Source organism: Spermophilus citellus (genome assembly GCF_964194105.1).
Source record: "Spermophilus citellus genome assembly, chromosome: 2".
Taxonomy (NCBI): Eukaryota; Metazoa; Chordata; class Mammalia; order Rodentia; family Sciuridae; genus Spermophilus; species Spermophilus citellus.
This window is the reverse complement of record NC_138183.1, coordinates 196,563,939-196,590,141: the sequence shown is the minus strand read 5'-3', so window position 1 is coordinate 196,590,141 and position 26,203 is coordinate 196,563,939. Positions and strand designations below refer to the sequence as shown.

The 26,203-nt window shown below is 35.7% G+C and overlaps 2 protein-coding genes across 2 annotated transcripts; both read right to left on the bottom strand.

The window, feature by feature from the left end:
• Positions 1–15,706: 15,706 nt before the first annotated feature.
• LOC308642069 (olfactory receptor OR51C1-like) lies at positions 15,707–16,656 on the bottom strand (the record flags this gene model as incomplete). Its single annotated transcript, XM_081280671.1, is given in 2 exon segments — positions 15,707–16,200; positions 16,203–16,656. Coding segments are annotated over 2 exon segments (948 nt in total).
• A 5,633-nt stretch (positions 16,657–22,289) lies between these two features.
• LOC308642093 (olfactory receptor OR51C1-like) lies at positions 22,290–23,234 on the bottom strand (the record flags this gene model as incomplete). Its single annotated transcript, XM_081280692.1, has 1 exon — positions 22,290–23,234. One exon carries the CDS (start codon positions 23,232–23,234, stop codon positions 22,290–22,292), a length of 945 nt encoding a protein of 314 aa, XP_081136818.1.
• Positions 23,235–26,203: the final 2,969 nt, after the last annotated feature.

The following is a 26,203-nucleotide window of genomic DNA, read 5'->3' as shown; positions in this document are numbered from 1 at the left end:
GCTGGTGGGACTGCAAATTGGTGCAGCCAATATGGAAATCAGTATGGAGAATCCTTGGAAAACTGGGAATAGAACCACCATTTGACTCAGTTATCCAACTTCTTGGTCTAAATTCAAAGGACTTTTATTAAAAACAGCATACTACAGGACCACAGCCACATCCATGTTTATAGCAGCACAATTCACAATAGCTAAACTGTGGAATCAACCTAGATGCCCTTCAGTAGATGAATGGATAAAAAATGGGTATATTATACACAATGGAATATTACTCAGCAATCTTAAAAGATAATAAAATCATGGCATTTGCAGGTAAATGGATGAAGCTAGAGGATATAATGCTAAGTGAAGTTAGCCAATCCCAAAAAACCAAATGCCTAATGGTTTCTTTGATTTAAGGATGCTGATCCATATATGCTGGGGGTGGTGCGGGAATGGGAGGATTAAATGAACTTTTGTTAGAGCAAAGAGGGAAAGGGGAGGGAGGGGAAGTGAGGGGATATAGGGGTAAGAAAGACAGTGGAATACAATGGTCTTCGTTACCCTAAGTACATGTATGAAGACACGAAGGATGTGACTCTAGTTTGTGTACAACCAGAGATATGAAAAATTGTGCTGTATATGGGCAATATGAATTGGAATGCATTCTGTTGTCATATATAACAAATTAAAATTTAAAAGAAATAAATTCACAAGTCCTATCTGTTCAGAGGGTATTGAGATACTGAAAACCAATTTTTTTTTCTTTCTGTTTTCTCTATCTGCCCATTTCCTCTAGGTGAATTTAGATCATAAAATTTGCATTTGGTGCTTAAAGAACATCTTTTGCTTGAACACTGATATTACATAGGGCTTATGTGCAGATTTAGCTTAGAAGTTTGGCCATATTTTCTATGTTTTATATGTGAGCAACTCTTGCTCTAGTAATTGTACATACATTTTAACTTCTTGGAACTTTAGAAAAAAAGAACAAATAATAATGCAAACTTTAAATAACTTTTACTTTGAGAAGCTCCAAGGGCTGTGTCATTGTAAAGTGTAATTCTAGGAGAACCTAGTCAGAGAAAAACCTCCATATTTGAGTGAGACATCTTTCCTGGAAATGAATGAATGAGAGAGAGAGAGAGAGAGAGAGAGAGAGAGATGATGATGATGATGAAAAAGGAAATGTGTTCTTGTACATATAGGTTAAATATTATAAGGGATAGAGTAAAACAAAAACTTGAATAATTTCATTTAGCTTAATATATCTTGTATGTCCTATACATATCTAGCATGCTACATATTCCTGCGTACAATTTATTTAAGGGAAGAGATGCATGTTTAGGTTAGTAGGGGTGGACTCAAGGTAAATTTACTAAGTATTCATTGTAATAAAGATTAGTAGCTCAAAGAGTACCATTAAATATTACAAAAGATATTTAAAATCAGTAAATAAATAAGAAAAACAATAATAACAGGAGAGACTTTAGGAGCTGAGTATTTCATCCTGTTGATCACCCTCATCCAAGAGAGTGACAAGAAGAAGGAGAAAACACAGCTTCGGGCAGGTGAAGGCAGAGATTAATGTTTCCAGATGTCACTGGCCACAGTCTGTAAGACTCAATAAACAAGGGTTAAGGGAAGAAGCAGCAGTCCCCCAAACTTTAGTTCATTCCAAGATTATAAGTGATATTCATCATCAGGCTCCTTCACCAATTTTCTCTAGATTCCCTATACTCTGAAACCCTTCCCATAATTCAGATGTCTGCTACTGGAATCATCTACTTTTTTCTTCAAAAAAGCTAAGTCCTGGTTACATTTCCTTCACTGGCCATAGTTTCTACAATTTCCCCCTTTGTTTCTTTTATTTTAACAGTGTTATTGAGATATCATTAATATGTTCTCCCCCCAAAACTGCACATATTTATTCTGTATAATAGTTTAGACATATGCATACACCTATGAAGCCATCAAAGTATAATAATAATAATCACATCTATCAGCTGCAAAAGTTTTCTTACATTCCATTGGCTTTTTGTTTGTCTTAGATTTAGTTTTGTGGTAAGGACATGCTATCTGAAATCACCATCTTAATAAATCCCTTAAGTGCACCCTACAGTATTATTAACTATAGACAGTATGTTGTACAACAGATCTCTAGAATTTATTCACCTTCCATAACTGAAAATTTATGCGTGTGGAAAAAAACCCTCATCTTCCCCAATTGCCTTTTTACTTGCCAGTCATTAAATACTAACAGTTGCCCCGCTGAATTCTCCAAATTCCCGTTGACTCCCACTATGTAGCAACAGCCCTAGTTCCTCATGATAATGAGTCAGTTACCACAATAAATCAGAATATTTTTCTTTCCAACTGTTTTACTGGTATAAGTGACCAGAAATAAAACTAACTAATATACATGCGTATGATGAGGTATTAGCATAATAGAGGCCAGATCGCAGTAATTAACCACCAAGAGCTAGAAACTATAATTATTAGAAGAACAAGAAAGATCCAAAGGGTAGAAAAGAAGGATTACAAGTAGTTGTAGAGACAGTTAACAGACCATCACATACCTGAGGAAAGATAAGCAAGAAGCCAACAAGGGGTGAAGTAAACTTTATCATAAAAAGAAGATATAGGAGGGGCTGGGGTTATGGCTCAGTGGTAGAGCACCTGACTAGCATGTGTGAGGCACTGAGTTCGAGTCCCAGCACTGCATATAAATAAATAAAATAAAGTCAATTTACAACTAAGAAATATTTTAAAAAGAGGAAGAGGAGGAGGAGGAAGAAAGCGGCAGAGGAGACCCAGGAGGTTGGGAGAGCTGTCAAACTTTGAGGTCAGCTTGACCTTGCATTAAAGAGAAAGGAAAGGAAGTATGGTAGAAAGAAGCATCTTAGGCCGTTGTGTAGTTCTAAACAGAGTTGGTCAAGGCTGTTGGGTACCCTCGGGCCTATGTTTCTTCTCAGAACTGAGTCTTGTGCCTTCCAGGGAGTCTCATGCCTGACACATTTGGTCATTGTTCGGAAGCAGTTCACCAGAAGTGGGGCCTACATAGAACATGAGAATGGACTAAGACCGTGGTACCCAGAATCTGAGATGTGAAGGAAGCATTCCAATAACTACCGTACTATCAAATTAAGAGGAAAAAAAAAAAAGGTAAAGCAATGCAAGGAGGAGCCAACCAACCAACCCCTGGGAAAAAAAGAAGAGCCAGATCAGCCCTGGTCGGCTCAAGAGAAGTTCAACAGTCTGCTGTTTTCCAGTCTTCATGGGTCTTTTTCTAAATACCCAGGAAATAGAATGTGAACGTGAAGGACATATGAAAATTTTAGTATCATTTTTATAGATTTTCTGTAATTCAGAAATCATTTTGAAATATATTTTAAAATTCTGATGGAAGAACACTGTTTGTTCCTGGTTGGTTCAGGTGTCCTAATCTCTCGTGTTGACATACTTGGTTCCTATGTAGAGGACCAGGGTATGAGCCCCACATCTATGTTTGGGACAGTTATCAGACATATTTTTGCCAAAGAATTACTACTCTTATACCAACAAAGTACATTAAGAATATTTGGATATTGACATATGTCTTAAGACAATGGTGATGATTTGGGGGATTTAAAATGACAAAACAGAAGTTTATAGTTTCCCTTTTAGTAAAATTGCTTCAGGCAAAAGTACCAGGGATTGCAAAATCACTCATTAGATGACTAACAGAACCATTACATAAAATTACAAAGTAAACACGTTTTAATATGTCAGACCTTTCCTGCAGCAGAGACAGTATCTGATATTTCAAGTGAAGATTAAAAACTAATCAAGATTAAAAATTTACTCATTAAGCATATAAGCAATAAAATTTTCCTGCTTCATAAAATTCTCATAAGATTCTTCATAAAATTCTCATGCTTGTTATATTAAGAAATTATTTATTCTGACAATTACCATTTTAGGAATCTTATTTAATATTAAATACTTGGATACTAATTACAAATAATGCTATGCCCTATTACACTTGAATAATTCGTAGTCTTAGACAATTTAGAATCAAACAAAATATACAAAAACAATTACAAGATAATCTATAATAACTTAAATCTGTTTCTGCACTCATTGCCGTGTCTTATTAGACAGAAATCTATTACTCAAAACTAATTTCCACAAAGTTATACATTTATTATTTCATGATTCATTCAGTGACTATCAAAACCTGCTACATAAAAATAAATAAAGCATGCTTTGTAAAGATTTATACTCTCATGAAGCATTTCTAACCATGTCTTCCTACTGAAAGAATCTATATGTACCATAGGTTCCCAAATTTAGCAAGTCCAAAATCAAATTAGTTTCTTTTACAAATAATCTGCTACTTCTCCTTGATAAGGTTAGAAGGCAGTTGAAGTAGTTTTCTTTCTTTGAAGAAATTTGTTCAAGCACTTCTCAGGCCCCTAGTAACATGCCTTTCTGTTAAAATTTCTATTTGATCAGAACTGCACATTTCAGATCCTTCTTTAGTGATGCCACCTTTTTTTCCCACCCAATCAAGTATGATTTATCAAGGTCACCTGTGACTTTTCTCTCCTCACCATTCAAACTGATACCATTTGAGGTAAGCGCAGCTTCCTTGAGGCAGCACCTCAGGTAACTTACCACTTCTTGCTTCCCTGTTCTGTCTTTAGAATTTCTCTCACTGTAGGCATATTCAAAGAGGCAGCCCATACCTCCAATCTCATTCTAATTTGTCCTTGATGCAAATATCAGATTAATCTTTTAATAGAATCATAAATTGATTAAAACAACCTTCCACAGCCTCTCTTCTTTTCTATATTGCAAACAAACTACAGCAGCAAAAAGGACACTAAATCCTAAACCTGTGCACTTCTCTTTAAAATTTTCAGAGATTAGATGTAAATGTATCTAAAAGATGATGTTTTCACTGTAACAATCTGGTATCTGAATGGGTTTTTAAAGCATTACACAATCTTGCAGTTAAAAGTTGGGTTGTCAGAGATAAAATAATTAATAAAGAGTCTTAACAGTAGAAAAAAAATTTCAGAGATTGACTATACCATCTCTCTATTTTACTGATAAGGAAACAGATGCACTTATCTATGGTGTTTTTTTTTTTATTTGAGCTATAGTATTAGGAGAACAAAGCTTTATGGTTTTCTAGTTGTATCACACAGAGTACCTGGGACTACACTATGCTGCTTCTTTCGTTAATAAAAATATTTGAAATAGTCACCCTCAGTGAATCTTTGTTTCCCTAGTTTTCCACTTTTCTAAAAATGTATTACAATATTATAAATACAAAGATTTCAATGTAAGTTCTGAACAAACTTGATAGAGTAGTCAGAAATCTCTATTCACTCTCTAAATTATATTGACTGATTTCAGCATCTAGTTGAGCACTCACCCTCATTCTTTAATTAGAAGCACCTCATTGCCCCAGTAAGCAAACTATAGTCTATTGGATATTTTGTTTTTTGTTTTATTTCTCAGCCAGAATAATTTTTAAAGTGGAAATTTTACATGGTACATTAAAAATATAGCTTATGCAAGAAAGATGATATGGAATTCCAGTTTGCAGAACTATGTTCAAGGACCTGATCGCTACAAAAAAACCTGGTGAATAAATTACTTCCATAAGTTTTAAATTGAAATAAAATGTTCTGTGTAAATACAAGAACTTTCTGGCTTCTATATTTAACTAGTTTTACCAGCTGATTAACCTAGTGGCCGTCACAAATAGAACTGGGTAAATTGACTTCTACTTTCTTTGTCCATATGATTCCCTTTCCTAGACTACTGAATAGATCTTCAAGAATGGGAACAAATCAGTTTGGTAAACATTATTGACCATTGATTGTGTGTTAAACACTGTGTTCTGGTACATCTCAGGTAAATAAAATTTATTTTAGCCTAAACAACTAAGACTAGGATAATATACCTGAAAATACTTAGAAAACATTAAACCCTATATATAAGTTAATTAATATATCTTTGAATAAAAGTCAGTCTTTGCCCCTCTGGAAGTTACTTCCACTTAAGTTTCCAATCTACCAAAGCTTTCTTCTATGGAAAGACCAACACTTCCCCTCCTTGGATTTTCTTGATTCTGAAGCTCTAATTTACTGCTTGCTTCTAAATTGGAGAGATTCATCCATACATTTTAACAGGTATTTAATGCAACCCGTATACCTGGGACTACGCCATTACCTGGAGATATTTTCAAAGCATCTGTTACTCCAATTATCCCTACAATAGATTATTTACAAGAAACACATGGCAGAATATGCAAAAATAAATACTGGATCCTCGTCTTAAATGCTATATCCATCAACCAAGTAATGGTTCAATTTCATTTTTAATTACATTATGTCAATAAAAAGTTCCTGTGTCAATGTGTTTTGGCTCTTTTCCTCTTATGTAAGCAGCCACATTTCCTTGACACTAACCCATGAGTCAGAGAGGTGCAGCACAACAGAATGGCACAGAAATCCCACAGGGGTACACTTACCCCACTTGGGGAGGGGATGCTACTGTCAAGTTTCCTTGTAAAATCTCTCATTCATAGAGGAAATGGGTGACTTTCACATGTGCCACTCTAAATACAAAATCTCTCTACCTCACATAAAGATCAAGTTGATCAGCTGCTCTTGGATCCGAAGTTGTATATTTTTGTGCCTATAATAAATGTGTCTGATGACTTTAAGTTGCACCATGAATAACTTAGCTTGGACAAAAACAAGAATTTCTTAAAAGTGAAGTTAACAGATAATGCTAGATTTCTGGTATCACTCCTTCAGCACCTTTACTTGTAACCCTTCTAATTCTCCACATTTTGAAAAGTAAGACCTCCACCCTGGTCCATGACCTCCAAGTCAACTAAGCTCCTGCCTGTACTCCCCACTGTTTTGCTCACTTCTGTGGACCTAAAGTCCATTCAGAAACCCCAAATCCCACATAGATGTTTTATTTTTATCCATTTAGCTGATCATAGCAATAACTATACTTGTATGTAAGTATTTCCTGACACAAATAATAACTAAACCACAAACTACAATTACAGGCATGTTCTCATTACTGTCTAACTTACATTTCAAGTTGATTTATACTTACTGCAGCACATATATTACATTTACTCTCTTAAACTTGCATCCATCAAAGTTATTTCTTTCTAATTTATTTCTGAACACCAGAGAGGTGGTGTGCACAATAAAATGACCACACCTTTAGGTTCAGTCTGACCTCCTATGTCTATCAATAGGAACTCAATAAGTTCTTCAATCTGAACCTGTTAATAAGCATTCCTTTGGTTGATGGAGAAATTGGAGAATCTCCCTGTATTAATTAACAGTTATTTGAATAATTTCATTTTAATTCCCTTTGCTATTATTTCTCTATTCACATTTTCACTGTTTTATACTAAGCACATTACACCAACTGAATGTTGTATTTGCTTCAAATATTTCCCCCAGTTTGTAATAAGTCTTAAATTTGTGTAAATTGTTTTTGCTGTGAAATAATTCTTTGTATTTTATCATATGGAACATATCAAATTTTGCCCCTATGGTTTCTGACCTATTCTGACCTCTTCATGTTTTTTTTTCAGTTTCATTATTAGCAAATTATTCCCCACTTTTGGATTAAATAAACAGTAAACGTGATTTAATCTAAAATATATGTGCTTTCTTGATAGTTACTTACTTACTTAACCATGAGGAAATAATTTCAATATAAATTGTGGTGATATGATTTTTTTTCCAAATGGATGGTTGGTTTATCATACTCCTATTCAATAACTCACTTTATTACTACCAGTTTAAATGTCTATATTTAACAATGTTCAAAGTTCACCTGGGCTTATTCCTGTACTCTTAATTCTGCTCTAGTGTTCTATTTGTTTCCAAGCAGGTACTGAATTATTTTAATTATATTTAATATGGTAATCTAGAAACATTTATCTGCATCTGATTCCTTCAGTAATCACAGCAAATCCCTTGGTGCTAACAAATACACGTCAATCCCTTCAGATGAAAAATTTATTTTCTTGATTTTTTTTTCTGTATCAGCCTCTATTCTCAATTATCAAATGGCACAATATTTCAGGTTTTATATTAAAGATATGACACAGCATCAAAATAATTCAATGTAGAATTTTCCACTAAAAGGAAAGAACAATATAATTTGTTATTCAAATAAAAATAAATAATATGGGAAACAAAGAACCTAGTATTTTTAAAATTTATTTTGTAGTTGTAGATGGACGGCATGCCTTTATTTTATTTGTTTATTTTTATGTGGTGCTGAGGATCAAACCCAGTGCCTCACACATGCTAGGCAAACACTCTCTACTGAGCTATAGCCTCAGTCCCAAGAACATAGTATTTTTAGGATCAAATATTCAGAAGCTCAGTAGTAAGCTTCAAAAAGATAATTACTTTTGTTTAAATATAAAAGTGATTTGTCATTATTAGCACTCACTATGAAAATGGGCAAAATAAATCAAAGTGTTCCTAGCTCAAACCTATAATCCCAACATACCCTACTAGGCAACAGAAACATTAACTTAGTAGATGACAGTTGAAGGGGAAAAAATCAAATGAATATTTGCCATTTCAGAAAAATATCCTCTTATTTCCCAGAAACATAAATGTGGAAGCAGGGGACAGGGCACACTAAAATCACTGGTAAATGTCTTCACATGTTAGAGCATTGACAGATCTGAGCAAGTTCTTAAAGAATCATAGATCTTGGGGCCATGAATACTTAGAGCTTTCATCATCATTCAGAAAGAGCTTACACAAAGTAAGCTAAACTTTAACAGGAAAAAATATAGATAAAATGTCTGGTGGCCCTTTTGGCATTCAAGAAAAATTCAGTATCAGCTAGGTCATACCTAATTATAAGAAATGGGTATCGTGAATCAACATCAGTGTATACACCTCCAGAACCCAAAGCATTCATCAAGAAGGTTTATCTTTCTTGTACTGGAAAATCCAAGATGAAATATGATTATTTCTTAATTGTGGAATATATGTCTAAGCCACTGGACCACTAAAACTTTCACTGATGTGACTGACCAGTGTATATTTGTAACGAAAATTTCTTTTCTTGACTTTTTTTCTGGAAAATGTTTATTAGCTACTTCTTGTCCATTTCACATAATGACCAAGGTTCATCAATAGAGCCGACTAGTATGAGTCTCTTAGGGTAATCCTACTGCTCCAAGTTTCTTCAGACTGTATTATGACAGAGATCCATAGAGACATATAGGCCTGGATCAAGGCCATATCAATAGCCACATAACAGGCATTGGAAGCTATGTCAATATGCTCTAGAACAGCAACAGCAAAAGAAAGGCTATGGTTTAGTTGAGTTTGCAGTAGTCAACTCTCATTTTCTAAGGTCTCTCTTTTTTCCAGAGACCAAAATGATAAAAGGAGATCTGATGAGAAATTCCACCTCCACCTTGTAGATCTTTAATGGTGCCATTAATTCCTGCCATCTTCTTCCAATGTTGACTCTAAAAAACAAGGAGAAATCAGACTGCTGCTGTACCATGGGAACAGTGAGCATCATATCTGGAAACTCAGAGACTTCACTGGCACTACTTATGCTCCATATCCTGTAGTAAAGGCAAGTGAAATACTATAGCAAACCAGTAAGAAAGGGAAAGACCAATGAGGATGCAGTACTTTGGGAAATAAAAATTTGGTTAAACCACTGGCCAAAGTGATAGCTAAGGAAAAGGTGATGTGTAATAGTGAGATTTTTTTGTATCATAAATATAAGCTATGGTTTCATGACCAACTACAAAAATGAAGACTGCATTATCTATGCATATTTAATATAATTACATTGGCCAATTATGTTTTCCCTTTTCCCACCATTTTGTAGGAGGAATGCTAGTACTGCTTAACTTCATAATTTATTACATATGTCATCAGTATGCAAGAATCACTGCCCGAATCTTGGAAAATTTTTTATCACTTGGAGATCCTGTACTCCCAATAAACACTATGCTTGAAGGCTTTCTCATCTCTACTTTTTGTAGATAAAAACAGGGTGGTTTTGTGTGTGTGTGTGCGTGTGTGTGTGAATCCCTGATATCTATTGGATTGAATCATAAAGCTATCAAATATATTTGATAAATAGTAAAAAAAAAAAAAAAGAGTGTACTGTGGTTACCTTGAATAGGTTTGCTCCTAGTCCTTTTTTACTTACTCAAGTCTGCACAATATCTCAATGAAAACCAACCCTTGATGGTTGTGTCCTTCAGTTTTCCATATTAATTGTATTCCAACTGGGTTTTGGCCCCTGGAAGATATTAATATAAGACTGAGGGCAAATGAAGGCATAGGAATTTCTCCATGCCCCTCTGTGCTTTGGGTAGCTTCTCTGGCAGTCTTACATGTTCCCCATGTTCCTCCCTTCTATCTCCCTAAGATCCAATAACACCAAAGAGTCTCCATCCAGGAGGTCAGTGGTAGTTTCCTGCAATTGGGTTAGGACATCATCACCTGCTTGGCTCTCAGACTCTTCACCACCTAAATAACAATATCCTTCTTTGAAAACATGACATGACTTCAGATTTTCTACATAAACGCCAACTTCTGTTTTTTTTATTTTTTATTTAACTTCCAGAGAGCTTAACTTACATATGAAACAGAGAGATGTTTATAGTAAATATTTGAAAGCTTCAGATAATATATTTAATGAGATTTTTTGTTCACAGCAGAAGATTGGGAACAAGTTAAGTGTCTGTGAACAAAAAGACTATTTTTTTAAATGTGATATGTTTCTAACATAAGATCTTATACACATTTTAAAAGCCATACTTCATGTTACAAATATTATGGATATCAATATATACACTCTCAAAATAGTTTTAATAAATAGAGTGAAATGAACATTGGATATATGAAATACAAATCATTTATTTGACTTTAAAATCTTTAAACAATCTGTTTATTAATGTGTGTGTGTGTTCATGTATATGTACTCAACAAAAATTGTAAAGCTTTCAAGGAAATGATGTTCACTACTTTCAGATTAGTGTTGATCTCTAGCAAGCAATTCCAAGGAAAGGAAGGAAAACAGAATGGGGGATAAACAAAAGGGAAATACTGAGCCTTTGATCTGATTTGCACACAACTTGCAGCCACGCACACAAATGTGAAATGGATATTTGTGTGCAGAAGACTTAATAGAGTGTACTCCTGGAATAGCATCTATAAGAGAGGGAGACCTCATGGGGGTAGAAGGAAATGCTGTCTTCCTCTTACTTAGAGGCTTCAAGAAGTCCCACAGGAGCCCCAGAGCTGGAATGATCTTCAGACCTGTCAAGGCAAGGGGCTGGTCCTCTTGTATTGGCCAACCGTTGGACTTGAGAACAAAGAGAAGGTGTTCTGCTGTGCAGGTGGAAACTCCATACAGCTTTGGTTAATACTCAGAAAGGGAATCAGCTGTAAATATTGATTTATTCTTAAGTTATAAAATAATGTTTCATAAGAAATCACTTTCCTAAATTATTCATTTAGGCCCTTTCCAATTTTCGTGCCCAATGAATAATCCAACTGTCAATAGCATCTTTATTAATTTTTTCATATCTTAATTTTCATTGACATTTCTCTAATTAGAATTTCTGAACCAAATAACAACTTAACAGCTGCTAATACCTATTCCATTGTCCATTTTACCTTCCAGGAGAGCTATTCAGTTCACACTCACACTAACTTCTCACAAGTATATTCTGCTCATCTACACTTAGCAATACTATGATGATTTACTTAAATCTTTGTTAATTTATTAGCTACATCATGACAGTTAAGTGTTTTATTCTATGACTTCTTGATCACTACAAATGCTAAAGAGGCTTGGAAACTTTTTATAGGATTACCAGGAACCTGGTACTGAGCCAGGCAGTTAAAGGAAAATACAGATATGTTGTTTCTTTTTCTTCCAACTATGGCCATAAAATTTTCTTTTTAAATAATAAAAGTTTCATATTTTCTATTTATAAATATTTAATGACTGTAAGCAAACATTTTAGCAAATGCTATTAAACAGACCATTTGATGCCTCGTGAGCAATATCACCTTGTAAATGATCTGCTTGAAAGTAAAAGGCTGTGTTTTATAATGTACCCAGTGGTGATGAATATATATTATGCATGGGACACTTTCCTTAAAGCAAGTGCAGTTTCTTTTTTCTCCCTCTCTCATTATAGTTATTCCAGTGGAAAACACCTTTCTTGACCCTGGTTGAAAATATTGGCAAGCAATATAAATTTTATGCTTATGCTTAGAAATAGAAAGTCCTACTTTGGGTCAGAAAAAACATTTTCAATATAGAAATTGCAAGAATCCAGTTTGATAAACTAATTAACACTTGCATCATTCAAAAACAATAACTCTCCCTACTACCTGAGCTAGAGCTGAGGTAGGCCTCCGTATATTTAGGAAGAGGCTGCATTTGGCTGGCTCCCTTACAGCACATAGTTTACATCTGGACAACAGGACACACTCATGCAGCCTTGTCATGGGCAGACCGGGAGAGAGACTTATCGACCCAATGTACAAAATGACAATTCTCTTTTCTCTACCACCACAAAAACTCCTCACCCCTTTTCTGGCTCTTTGATTTTTCTCAGAAAAAAAAAATCACTTGGAAGTCCACTATCTTTTTCAGCTCTCTCTGAAGGATAGCAGTATGTCTGTCCCCACCCACCTGCTTCTTCCTCCTCTGGTGAACAAGTAGATCGTTTTTACTTATTTATTTTTGTTATATTTTTATTTGTGCTTGCAATTGTACACAACACTGGGTTCATTGTGACCTATTCATACATGTACATAACAATTTGCTCTATTTCATTCCCAAGTACCACAGTTTTCTCTAGAGTAGTCTTCTTCACAAATCTTAAAACAAGCACCCCATTTGACAGCATTTCCCTATGTTACAGTGTACCCTGTCCGTACTATGTCTATGTCAAAATCCTCGGACCGAAAGAAAGAAAGAAAGAAAGAAAGAAAGAAAGAAAGAAAGAAAGAAAGAAAGAAAGAAAGAAAGAAAGAAAGAAAGAAAGAAAGAAAGAAAGAAAGAAAGAAAGAAAGAAAGAAAGAAAGAAGTTCTTAGAAAACAAGGCTAAGACAACAAAGGCTGACAGTTCTTGCAAAGAGGCCATTTGCCTCTTTTTTAAGATATAGAACTAGCTATGTGTTAGGGTGTAGAGAAAAATGTTTGCAACTTCAAGATGCCAAGAAGACTGTTCTATATGTGTAATCCTACTTCCCCTTTAGGTATACAGATTGATAGGCAAAGACAGTCTTATATTTTCACTTTTTAGTCTGTTCTCTTTATGCCTGCAATAATTTCTTCAGTTCTTTTCTGAATTATATATTCACAGTCATTTGACCTATCTTCTATCTTGATAATCTTACAACTCACATTGTAATTTAGTATCTATAGTTTTCCTGCCTCAGCCATAACCAGATAGAAAAAAATCCAATTTTAACATTGTATTATAGTAATCAATGAAGTCTATGCTATTGGATTCATTTAAACGTAAATTTCCCCCTACCACTTTGTAACCCTTTCTGAAGATTTTTGGTAGGACTTTGGCAACTTCAGTTTTAGCATTAAGATTCTACAAAAGATTTGGGTATTACTCTTGCTTCTAGACCAGACTATTAGTTCCTGGAAGGCTAGAAAGGCAAATTTCTAATCTGCATTCCACAAGGTAAAGCACAAGGTAACCAGTAAACAGATTATTTCTTTTTTATTGATTTTTTAAATAAGTGACAGCAGAATGCATTACAATTCTTATTACACATACACAGCACAATTTTTCATATCTCTGGTTGTATATAAAGTATGGTAACTTCTTTCAATATGTTTAATGATCTGGATCTCTATTGCTAGCCATTGAAAAGGAGATGGGGTTGTGATAGGAAAACTAGAGATTTGCTAGAAAGGGGAGAAAATGCCTCCAAAAAAGACCTGAAATTTGTCAACTAGTGGTTTTCCATCAGATTATAATTAATAATACCTGATGAACTACAGAAGCACTTGGCTTGCTATCATTAATGGTTACTGCTGTTATTATTTAAATCCCAGGTTGGAGCATCTAATAAAACTTCTTTCATATTCACAGTGACCTTAATCATGTTATAAGCCCCATACCCCATCATGCTGGTTGTGAAGCTACTGTATCTCAGCTCCAAAACAACAATTCAACAGACTCTCAGCTTATGAAAGAAGGCTGAAACTGATGAATCACATAGTTTATCAGTTCCCCACATATACTGCTGACTGGAAGATACTAGAAGGAAGACTGGAAGATGCTAAAGAGACAAGTATATCCATTATGTTTGCTTACTGCACCTGTCATTGCCTTACAATAGTTCTTACTAAGTTGAATTAGTTCCAGTTTGTAGTTTTACACTATCCTATACTTCTAGCACTAGTCCCAACATGCCCCTTCAGAATGGAGCAAACCACCAGTAGATCCATTCTAAAAATTTGAGTTCCAACTCCATGAGAAGTCCTCCTCTTGCTCCTGGAGTAAGCTCCAGAGGGAAGTGCTTAACCCTCGGAGGTTGGGTCTTACTTAACTCTAGGTGTTCTGCCCTCTGAGCTGTTCAGGTACCAGAATGATAAGGGTAAAATTCTCTCATTATAGGTGCAAGTGTTAGTTCTAGGGGAATACAATTACAAGACTCTATATTTTAATATGCCCAAATTCTACTCAGTGCTCAAAGTCATACTAGTGGAAGAAACTTACTGCAATTATTAATTCTGCTTGCTTTCTTGCTTGCTTGCTTTTTTAACTTTTAGTCCTCCAATTAAACGTTCCCTGGGTTATGATATGGGTTACTGATATGATTTCTATATTACTATCTAAGCCTGATTTGCATATGAATGACAAAATTCTTTAAGGAGAAGGTTCAGATATAGCACTAAAAACACAATCAGATTAAAAATATTTCTATATTTGCTTATTGATAATTTCAAGATTTCAAAGAAAATTAATTTATTTGGAGAAGTTATTTTCTAAAAATAAAAACAGATTTAGGAAGTAATTATCATAAAATTATTGACACACAAAAAACTTATTGTCCTGAAGAGTTATGAGAAAGTACAAATATTTGACCAAATTAGGTTAGATTGCTGATGAAGCAATAAAGTATTTATTATTATGATAGTAGCTGTTAAATAAGGAGAGCAGGAAGGGCAGGGGAAAGTATGAATATTTGGAACAATTAAGTAGCCAAGGGCACTGTCAACTTTATATGATAGATTCATACAAAAAGATTTGGTGATTCAGAATTGTTAATACAATTTTTATTCTTATTTATGAATTGGAGTGATGCCATTTCTCACAGTAAGGCAAAATTTAAATGAGTCAATAGACATTCTACTTCTTGTATTTAAAAAAATAGTTGTATGCATGAAAATTAAGTTGAGTCATTGGCTAGATACGTCTTTCATCTTGAATTTTAAAATGATTTTATTATCCCTGTGAATATTTTAAGATTTTAGTTAAACCAATAAAAACCTTCACTTCATATCAAACTCTATTAGCTAACAAACTTCCAACATAATGAAAGTTAGTCTTTGGGAAACTTTCAACACAGCATCACTTTAACTTTCTGACAGGTATTTTACTCTTCCATACAATAGCAAACACTAGAGAAAATTTTAGAAGAACCATCTAGGTCTTTGTCACACTTGAATGGAAAACTTTTAACACAGCCTTGCATAACTGTTTGGTCTTCACACTGTAGATAATGGGGTTCATCACAGGAGGGATCAGCAGGTAGGCATTGGCAATCAAGGTATATACATAAGGTGGGGCTCCTTTTCCAAATCTGTGCACAAAGGACAGACTGATCAATGGAATGTAGAATACAGCCACAGCCCCAATATGGGAGACACATGTACTAAAGGCTTTCCTCCTCTCTTCAGGGGAAGCAATGCTGAGGACAGTCCTAATGATCAAAACATAGGAAAGCACAATGAAGATTGAGTCCACCCCAGCAGTGGTGATCAGGGCAGTCAACCCAACTGCACTGTTGATCCTGGTGTCTGTGCACGAGAGCTTCATTACATCAGGATAGAAGCAATAGGTATAGAGGAGCACGTGGCTCCGGCAATAGGACAACCTTTTAAGAAGTACCACCATAATTGTAAGAGTAAGGGTCCCCTAGTGATAATTGCTACACCAATCACCACTATTTTAAGATTGGTTAGGACAGAAGCATACCTAAGGGGATTAGAGATGGCCACAAAACGATCAAAAGCCATAGCGAACAGTACTGAAGATTCCATGACAGCGAAAAGTTGAATGGAGAACATCTGTGACAAGCAGGCATTGAAGCTGATCTCCCTGGTATTGAACCAGAATATGCCCAGCATGGTGACCAGAGTGGATATGGACAGCCCAAGGTCTGTGGTGGACAGCATGGAGAGGAAATAATACATGGGTTCATGGAGACTGGGCTGCGTGATAATGACGAAGAGAATCAGGCTGTTCCCTGAGAGGGCAGTTGCATAGAGAAAGCAGAAGGGAATGGAGATCCAGGTGTGGAAGGCTTCCAGCCCAGGAACACCAGTAAGCAGGAAAATGATGGAAGAAGATGTGCAGTTTTGGGAATTTGACATCTGGAACTCAAACAACAAAATCTTAAGGTGTGTCCTGCAATGATAAACTGTATTTATTATGCATTCAACTCGAAATTAAATTTTGCCCAGATGAACATTTCTAAAAGCCAATACTTGTGTTATACAAAGAGCTCATGAAAACTAGTTTTGCAAAGCAAACTATTAAACTACATCAAATGAAGGAGCAGAAAAGAGTTATTGCAAAATTAATGAGGATACAGAATTTTTTCAGAAACAAATGAAGTACATGTTACTAATACAACTCTACACGTCTTATGAGTGCTAAGGCTGGAATTTTGGAGATTATTTCCAGAACTCATGTCATAGGGCAGTCAGATGTTACTGGTTGAAATATGGGTGAACAGTTCTATGAAATTTAGAATGATAAACAATACATGCAACAATTTCAGTAGCATGTTTTTGAAAATACTTGAACTGTAACTATATAATTTTATATGATTGCAAATATCAACAATTAACACAATTACAATAGAATCACTTGAGCTTAGAGGACCTCCAATATAAGTTTTATGGAGAGCTTATGATTTTTATCCTCGATCAGAAGTCAATTTTACTATTCCTGCATAGTCTAAATTTTGATTTGATGCAAATGTTCTATCAAATCCAAGTTAGTTTATCAGAGAAAAATTACTAAACTGTATGGTCCTTCTCTCTTATATAACATACATTTCTTATATGCATATCCCATAGGATCATTGAAAGAATTAAAATTATTATATGTTAAAAAGTCAAGAAGATACATCACTATGGTTAAATCTCACCAAGTATTAAACATAAATATTAAAAAATTACCCAAACATTTCTCAGTCATCTCTTATCTATATGTCTCTTCCTAACCCTTCTTCACTCATCTACTTGTCCTTCCATTTGACAGTCTCAGAATGATGGAAATATGCTCAAAGTCAAACTGTACAATGGTCTTTGGTTAAAATTTCATCCTAATTTGGTCTCTTCTTTCTCCAGAGTTATATTTTTTTCATTGTTCTGGATTCATCTAAAGAACACTTTCTCCTCTCCTTATAGCCCTACTATCTAGGTTCTTAATCGATGTTGACTCAGTTATTTTAACATCAATTATTACATAGTATAAGCCATAATTCAGAATAAGGAGAAGGAACCAAATCAGAAATTACCCTTAAGGAACGTAAGAAAAAAATAGGGGAGTTCAGTAAACAAATGTGTAAATAAACATGTAAACAGAGAGATTATGTTTAAAGTACAGAGTTTGCACATATTAGAAACTTGTATATGGAGGCATCAAAAGGCTTCTTTGGGTAGGTAAAGAATTGCTGTGCAGAGGCTGAAAGGTGGAAACCATCGTGAAAAAAAAAATCTAAGTATATCCACAGGCAATGTAGTTCCAGATATGTTAGAAATACCTCTACAGTGTGACATGCAAACTACTGAAAGGTAGTGTTCAAGACAGTGAAATGAATCTCACGTAACTTTCCTATGTACGTATTTGTATATGCCACAGTGAGTCTCAACATCATGTGCATACACAAGAATGGATCCTAATTAGAATAAAATACATTACAAGCCTGTATAAATATATCAACATAAATTCTACTGCCACGTATAACTAAAGAGAACAAATTTTAAAAAAAGAGGAAATAGGGGTTAAGTATGGAATTATCTTGCCACATTCAAAAACACAAGGAATTGGTACCAGAACTACAATCTACGTGGATGTGCGATTTCTTCCTGAACTTAAACATGACTTTAAATAACAACCTCAGCTTGCCACTGAACCCCATGTCACTCTTACATGTGTCTCTATCCTCCACCACCACTCAAGACACAAGTTGTCTGAACTCATCATTTAAACCTCTTCAACGGTTCATACATAAACTTGAAGTCTGGCTTCTCTTGTAGAAGGAAACATACTCTGCTGCATTAGTCACCTATGGCTACAAAAAATTACTAAAACTTCAATAGCTTGACACAAGGCCCTTTTTTATCCCATAGTTCTGTAAGTACAATGTCAAAGCACAACCAAATGAGGTTCTCCTCTCAGGATCTCACAGGTTGAGTCAGAGGTTGCCACCAGGTCTGTGTCCTCATCTAAAATTCAAGGTCCTCTTTCAAGCTCATGCAGGTTGTTGACAGCATTCAGTTCCTTGTGGTGCAGGTCTGGGGTCTCTGATTTCTTTCTGGATGTGGACTGGAGGTTGCTCTAAGCTCCTAGAGGCTGCTTTCAGTTTTACTTGTGTAGACTTAATCACAATGATATGGTAATTTTTCAAATCCAACAGGTAATCTCTCTGTTACTCCTTGCCTCTTACAAAGGCTTCTGTTTAGGTCAAACACACTCAGCATACTCTTTTTTTTCAATTTAGATGAAGTTCAGTAATAAGGGACTTTATTTGCATCTATAAAACCTTTTGACACATACTCACACAAATGATATTCCACCACACTCAGAGGCCCCAGTGATATTAAAGTGATGGTTAACATTCATGCAAGTGCACCACAATGAGTATTAATTTTTGAGGTGCTGTGAGAATTCTGCCCACTACAGCTGCCAAGGCATTGCAATCGCCAAATGTTCATAGGTTCAACTTCTGCAATGTCCCTGGGATAACTATATTCATCCTCCAGTTCCATCACCATTACTTTACATGAAACTCTCATCAGTTTTTTTCAGGATGTCCATTAATACATGCACAAGTAATTTCACCTCACTATGCTTCAAAGGTTTTTGACCTTCCTTTCATGAATGTTGGTAACATGTTTAGAAAATACATCCTCATATTCCTCATACAACCCTTCATTGACTTCAACATGAAGTCAGACTCTATCTTTTTATCCCAGCCAAAAATATCTTCTCATTCTGATTAATGTCTACATCCACAATGACCTCCCTGCTTGAATACCTCAAGAAACATTGTGATATATTCAACCTGTTTTTTCCTTATATCACCACAATATCAAATAGAGGAAGTTCTTTCACACTGGTGTGCTCTGAAATTATTGATTTATGTTCCTTTTCTTTATTCACTCTTTGATTTACAGAATCACATATAAATTTATTATGAATTTGTCTATTTCAGGAAGCAAACAGTGGCATCACCCTTACTAACTAAATCAAGTCAAAAGAAACTGTCTTCCTCTAAACTGATAACATTTTATATATCTAGAATAGGGGTTGTTTCATGGTGTGACAATGAGTTATTTGGAAATATGCCTTTCTAACCAAATTATTTATATCATTCCTCATTCAACATCACATCTTGGTACTGCACTTTATCTGGAACATTGTGAACAGGCAATGTATGTTTTCAAAATAATTCTAATCCAAGAGTTGCAAGATGAACAAGGATTCTAGAAACATCTCAAATTTCAAAATTTTGCAGTTTAATTTGTTTAAATCAGGCTGCAGGGCCTGAAATTACATATCACCAAGCTTTCCTCCATTTCCATAAACTGAGGTGTACGTGAGAGTGTGTGTGTGTGTGTGTGTGTGTGTGTGTGTTCCTATTGGGGTTTTTGATGAAAAACTCTTCCCTGTCATAGGAGGATAAACTTTGGCATGCTCCCCCAATTATTGAAAGTGTTTCACTTCATATGATAATAATATGCCTATTCTGTGCAGAGCTAACTTGACTTCTCGCTCTTCTTTGAACTTGACTTATCTCTCTTCTTTGATTATGGAGTCAGCAGTATGGTTATAAGATCAGGCAAACCTGGGTCAACTTCTGTCTTTGAACCCAGCAGGATGGAGCTCTTTAAATGATTCCAAGTCTCTGAAATTGGTAGCTCACCATTGGCATGGAAAAATTCAATAAGATTATCATTTGGAAATCACCTCATATGCTGATTACTTCTTAGAATATGAACAGTGGTGATGAAGGTGAAAATGATGGTAGCTGTGGATGGTGGGGACAGTGGCAGCTCACCTTAGGTCACAACTTTAAAATGTGGTACAACTAACTGAAAACTCACACTTGGCATGGATATATTAAGCTGCTTTAAGCAGAAAGAAAAATGGCACGTAGAACAACTGAGCCTCCTTGGTTAAATAAGGTGCCTCATAAAATAGAGATTTCAGGAAAGAGCTTCCCACAATTTTTCTTAGGCACCCAGGAGAGCTCTTTGAAGTTATTAAAGCCCTCCAGATTCTTAAAAGAAAGAGAATGTAGAAAGAGCTTAATGTTTCCCCTGAATGTAGCAGTTTCACTTACACAAGGTAGAGATGTGCTCTTTCTTGCCTTACCTTCCAGGAAGGGACCTGAGAAGCAGTGAAGTGTGTCGCTCAGGAATGGGTGGCTTATATTAGGGGCCAGGTGTCAGCCTGCCTAACATCTCTTAATCAGCAAACTCCTGGGGGGGCTTTTTGTGGCCCCAGAGTATGGTGCTCCCATGGGTTCCTTCAAGTTTGTGACTTCTATCCCCTTAACTTCATTATATCTACTCTACTTTTATAGTTTCCATGAAGGAACCAGTATTCTATTCTTTCATCTATTTCCTGATAAAATTGAATTAAATTTGTAAAAACCTGGAAACAATAACAACTGTTATTTCCATGAGCTCACCCCTCATCCCCACAGACTACAAATTCCATGTGATAAATTTGTCTTTTTACAATACTATTTGGGTGAATTCTATAAAATTCTTAGAAGTCTCTTTACTTATACTTCACCCAGAACAAAAAATATTCTTTATTCTTTTATGAAGCACTTGACATATCTAATAATTTCAGATCTTTGCATAGATGATGCAGATAATGGAACTGAGTTTCCTACCTCCAGACCTCACAACTAAATAGAATTCAGTGATTACAATATGCATTTATATTCTATTAATTATTATTTTAATTGTCTATATTTTGGGGATATAGGGTGATAATTCAGTACAAATACACAATGTGTAATATTCAAACCAGTGTTTAGAATTTATATCTCCTTAAACATTTAAAAATTTTGATTAGTGTATTAATTATGTTATAATTAATATAATTATATATTAATTAGGCACAGTATGAAAATTCATTATATGTGTACAGTTGTACTGATAAAATCAGAGTGATTTTTTTCCTTTAGCCGCATATTTAGATGATGAGTCACTTATATAATTAAAATATTAATCCATTTACAGAGTAATTCCAAGGATTCTTATAAGAATTAGGAAAGTATTTCTTCATTCATGCTTGTTCTTAATTATTGCACTTATTTGAATTCCTCAGTCATTAATTTATTTATTTGGGTAACAATAATCATCCCTATTATAAACTATAGGAATTACTGAAAGCAATCCTGTTCTTATTTATCTATATTATGGGACATATCTTGAATAGCTATACACTCTACAAGGACTGAGACAGTCTGGACCTATAAAGCATGAATTCATTTGTCCATATTTACAGACAATTTTAATCATAGTCCTATACTGGTCCAGGTAGAGTATCACATAGTCAGAAGGCTCCAAGATGAAGTTCCTGAATTCAAAGAATCCATAATCTAAAACTGTGTAAATAGTAAATCAATTTATCATCAGAAGAGAGAAAAACATGAATTTATAGATTTTTTCAAAGTACAGTGGTAACTCATACTAGTAAATAATCAATCATAGGTTAGGGGAAAATTCCAAAAATGGGATACTCTAAAACTTGCCTAAACTACCTTGGGAATAAATAGTTTAAGCACAGCCTTGCGAATTTGTTTTGTCTTCACACTGTAGATTATGGGATTCATTACAGGAGGGATGAGCAAATAAACATTGGCAATGAGAGTGTGCACAATAGGAGGAGCATTCTTCCCAAATCTATGCACCAGGGACAAGCTGATCATGGGGATATAGAAGATGGCAACAGCACTGATGTGGGAGATGCAGGTTCCAAAAGCCTTTTTCCGCTCCTCTACGGATGCAATGCTGAGCACAGAACGGATGATCAGAACGTAGGAGAGAAGGATTAACACAGAGTCCAGACCAGCAGTAGAGATGACAATGGCCAGGCCAAATGCACTATTTATCTTTGTGTCTATGCATGAAAGCTTCATCACATCAGGGTGGAAACAATAGGAATGGTGGAGCACATGACTGTGGCAGAAAGACAGACGCTTAAGGAGCAGCAGTAAAGGCACTAGGGCTGTTGTGCCCCTGATAATGATTGCAAAACCCACTTTGATGATCCTCGAATTGGTCAAGATCATGGAATACCGCAGAGGATTACAGATGGCAATGAAGCGGTCAAAGGCCATTGCTAGGAGTACTGAGGACTCCATGAACGTGAAGCCATGAATAAAGAACATTTGGCTAATGCAGGTGTCAAAGCTGATTTCTCGTGCATTGAACCAGAAAATACCCAGCATGGTGACCAGTGTAGATAGACACAAACCTAGATCTGTGAAGGACAACATGGAGAGGAAATAGTACATGGGCTCATGGAGGCTCGACTCAGTGATGATGACAAATAGAATCATGCCATTCCCAGAGATGGCAATGGCATACAGACAACAGAATGGGATGGAGATCCAGATGTGATAGGCTTCAAGACCAGGGATGCCAGTAAGGAAGAAGACAGCAGGGTGAAAAATGCTCTGGTTGAAGGGTGACATGGTGACCAAAGGAAACAGTTATCCTTGGGGAAAAGGACCATACCCTATAATAAAAGGGAAGAAAAATGTTTTCACTGTCATGTACATACCATACAATTATAGGATCATAAGTTAACCACGTCCTTTTAGCTTTTATCTTCTGGTCCTTTTCCTCTCCTGATCTCCCTTTGATCATGAGATTTCCCCCCAGCCACCTTTCTTTTACTTTTTTTCCTCTCTAACTTCCATATAGGACAGAAAACATATAATTTTTGACCCTTGACCTTTTGAGTTTGGCTTTTGTTGTTTTTTGTTTTGTTTTCTTTTGGTTTGGTTTGGTTTTTTGTTTTGTTTTGTTTTGTTTTTCTTTTTAACCAGGGATTGAACCCAGGGACATTTAACTATTGAGCCACATCCCCAGTCCTTTTTAATTTTTTTTTTTTTTTGAGAAAGGGTCTTGCTAAGTTGATTAGGGCCCCACTAAGTGGATGAGGCTGGCTTTGAACTTGTGATCCTCCTGCCTTAGTCTCCTGAGCCACTGGGATTATAGGCATGTACCACTGTGCCCAACTGAGTATGGTTTATTTCACTTAACATATTAGTCTCTAGTTCCACCCATTTTGTTGTAAATCGCATAATTTTACTTTTACTTATGACTGAATAAAACTCCATTGTGCATATATACACCACATTTTCTTTACCATTCATCCATGGTTAGACACATAGATTGATTCCATAGTTTGGTTATTTTGGATTGTGCTGCAATAAACATGGGTATCAACACTCTTCAGATTATTCCATGAAATAGAAAGGGACAGAACACTTCCAAATTCATTCTATAAAGCCAATAATTTCCCTTATGCCAAAACCAGATAAGGGTGCATCAAAAAAAAAAAAAAAGAAAGAAAGAAAAACTATGGACCAACACTGCTGATGAACTTAGATGCAAAAATCCTTAATAAAACATTAGCAAATCATATTCAACAACATATTAAGAAGTTGGCTTTATCCCAGGATTGCCAAAATAGTTACTTCATGAACTCTAATAAATATAATTCACCATATAAATATAAATAAGGACAAAATTCACATTGACATTGTCATCCCAATAAACGTAGAGAAAGCTTCTGAAAAAATTCAGCACTTATCCATGATAAAAACACTGAAGAAACTAAGGATAGAAAGTACTTAGCTCAGCATCATAAAGGCTGTATATCACACATCCAAAGCCAATATCATAGTGAATGGGGAAAAACTGAAAATATTTTCTCTATAATCAGGAATAAGACAAGCACATTCACTCTCAACATTCCTATTCAATATAGTAGTAGAAATTCTAGCCAGAGCAATTAGGCAAGACAAGGAAATAAAAAGGATATTAATAGGAAATAAATAAGTCAAATTATCACAGCAGATGATATGTCCTATACTTAGAAGATGCAAAAAGTTCCACAAGAAGACTGCTAGATCTGATAAATTCAGCAAAATAGCAGTTTAGAAAATCAACATACAACAAAACAACAGCTATACATCAATAATGAATCGGCTAAGAAATCAAGAAAACATTCTCATTCACAACAGCCTTAAAAAAATAAAACTAACCAAGGAGGTGAAAGACCTTTACAATGAAAACTACAAAATACTGGGGAAAAAAATTGAAGAAGCCACAATAAAACGGAAGGACTTCCCATGTTCATGGATATGCAGAATTAATACTGCTAAAGTATTGAGCCAAAGCAAGGCTGAAACCCAGCAGGACAAACATTAAATCTTAAAATATCCAAAGCACATTTTAGCAGGATGTATATACCTAAGTGCTTGGGGTGCCCTGCCTCTATGGCCTCTATAGCAGCCTACATGGCTACTCTCTTAGGCCAGCTCTGCATGCAGCATGCAGGCATTCTTCAAACCTGACATCTCTTCCTTCCTGGGTTCTCCATTGCAGCTTCAGCTTCACTGTCGCAGCCCCACATATCCTCTCAGGCTCCACTTTCAGGGACTCCAACCCTGCCACACACTTCCTCATCTCCCAAAGTCTTCTCTAAAATGTCATCGGAAACCTCCATGACCTGTAACTTGGAATCTGCCTGCCTGAAAATCATCTGCACATGAATGATGCCAACACCTGCCACCTGTGCGAGCTATACCTGGGCCCATGTGAACCATGGCAGCAATGGCCTATGAGTTTGTTGCCCACAAAGTTCCCAAGGCAGCCCTAGGGACTCAGGGCACCCCACAGCTCTATTCTCCATAGAATTTTCCCTGGAAAGTCTTTGAATCAAATTTTCATTTTTATACTTTTGAACTTGTGATGGATGGAGTCTTGTTAATTCCTGATACACCCTCAAGGCATCTTCACTATTATCCTTGTGTAAAGCATGTGGCTCCTTCTTAAAGGCACTAATCTCTTTAGCAATTGCACCCTCATTTAATTCTCCTTTAAAAATGTTCCTTTTCTGGTCAAACTGTAAAGTTTCTAAATTTATTTGCTCTGTTCCTTTCTGCTTCCAATGCTTGCTATAAATTTGGCTAAAAGCAGACAGTGAGACCCATGCCACTGCCTAAATACTATGCTGTCTTAAAATTCCATCTGGCAGATAAATAAGTCAGTCATCTCACTCCAGTAAGATTGGCAGCCATTATGAAGTCAAACAACAACAAGTGTTGGCGGGGATGTGGGGAAAAGGGTACACTTGTACACTGCTGGTGGGACTGCAAAATGGTGAGGCCAATTTGGAAAGCAGTATGGAGATTCCTGGGAAAGCTGGGAATGGAACCACCATTTGACCCAGCTATCGCACTTCTCGGACTATTCCCTGAGGACCTTAAAAGAGCGCACTATAGGGATACGGCTGCATCAATGATTATAGCGGCACAATTCACAATAGCTAGACTGTGGAACCAACCTAGATGCCCTTCAATTGATGAATGGATAAAAAAAATGTGGCATCTATACACAATGGAGTATTATGCAGCACTAAGAAATGACA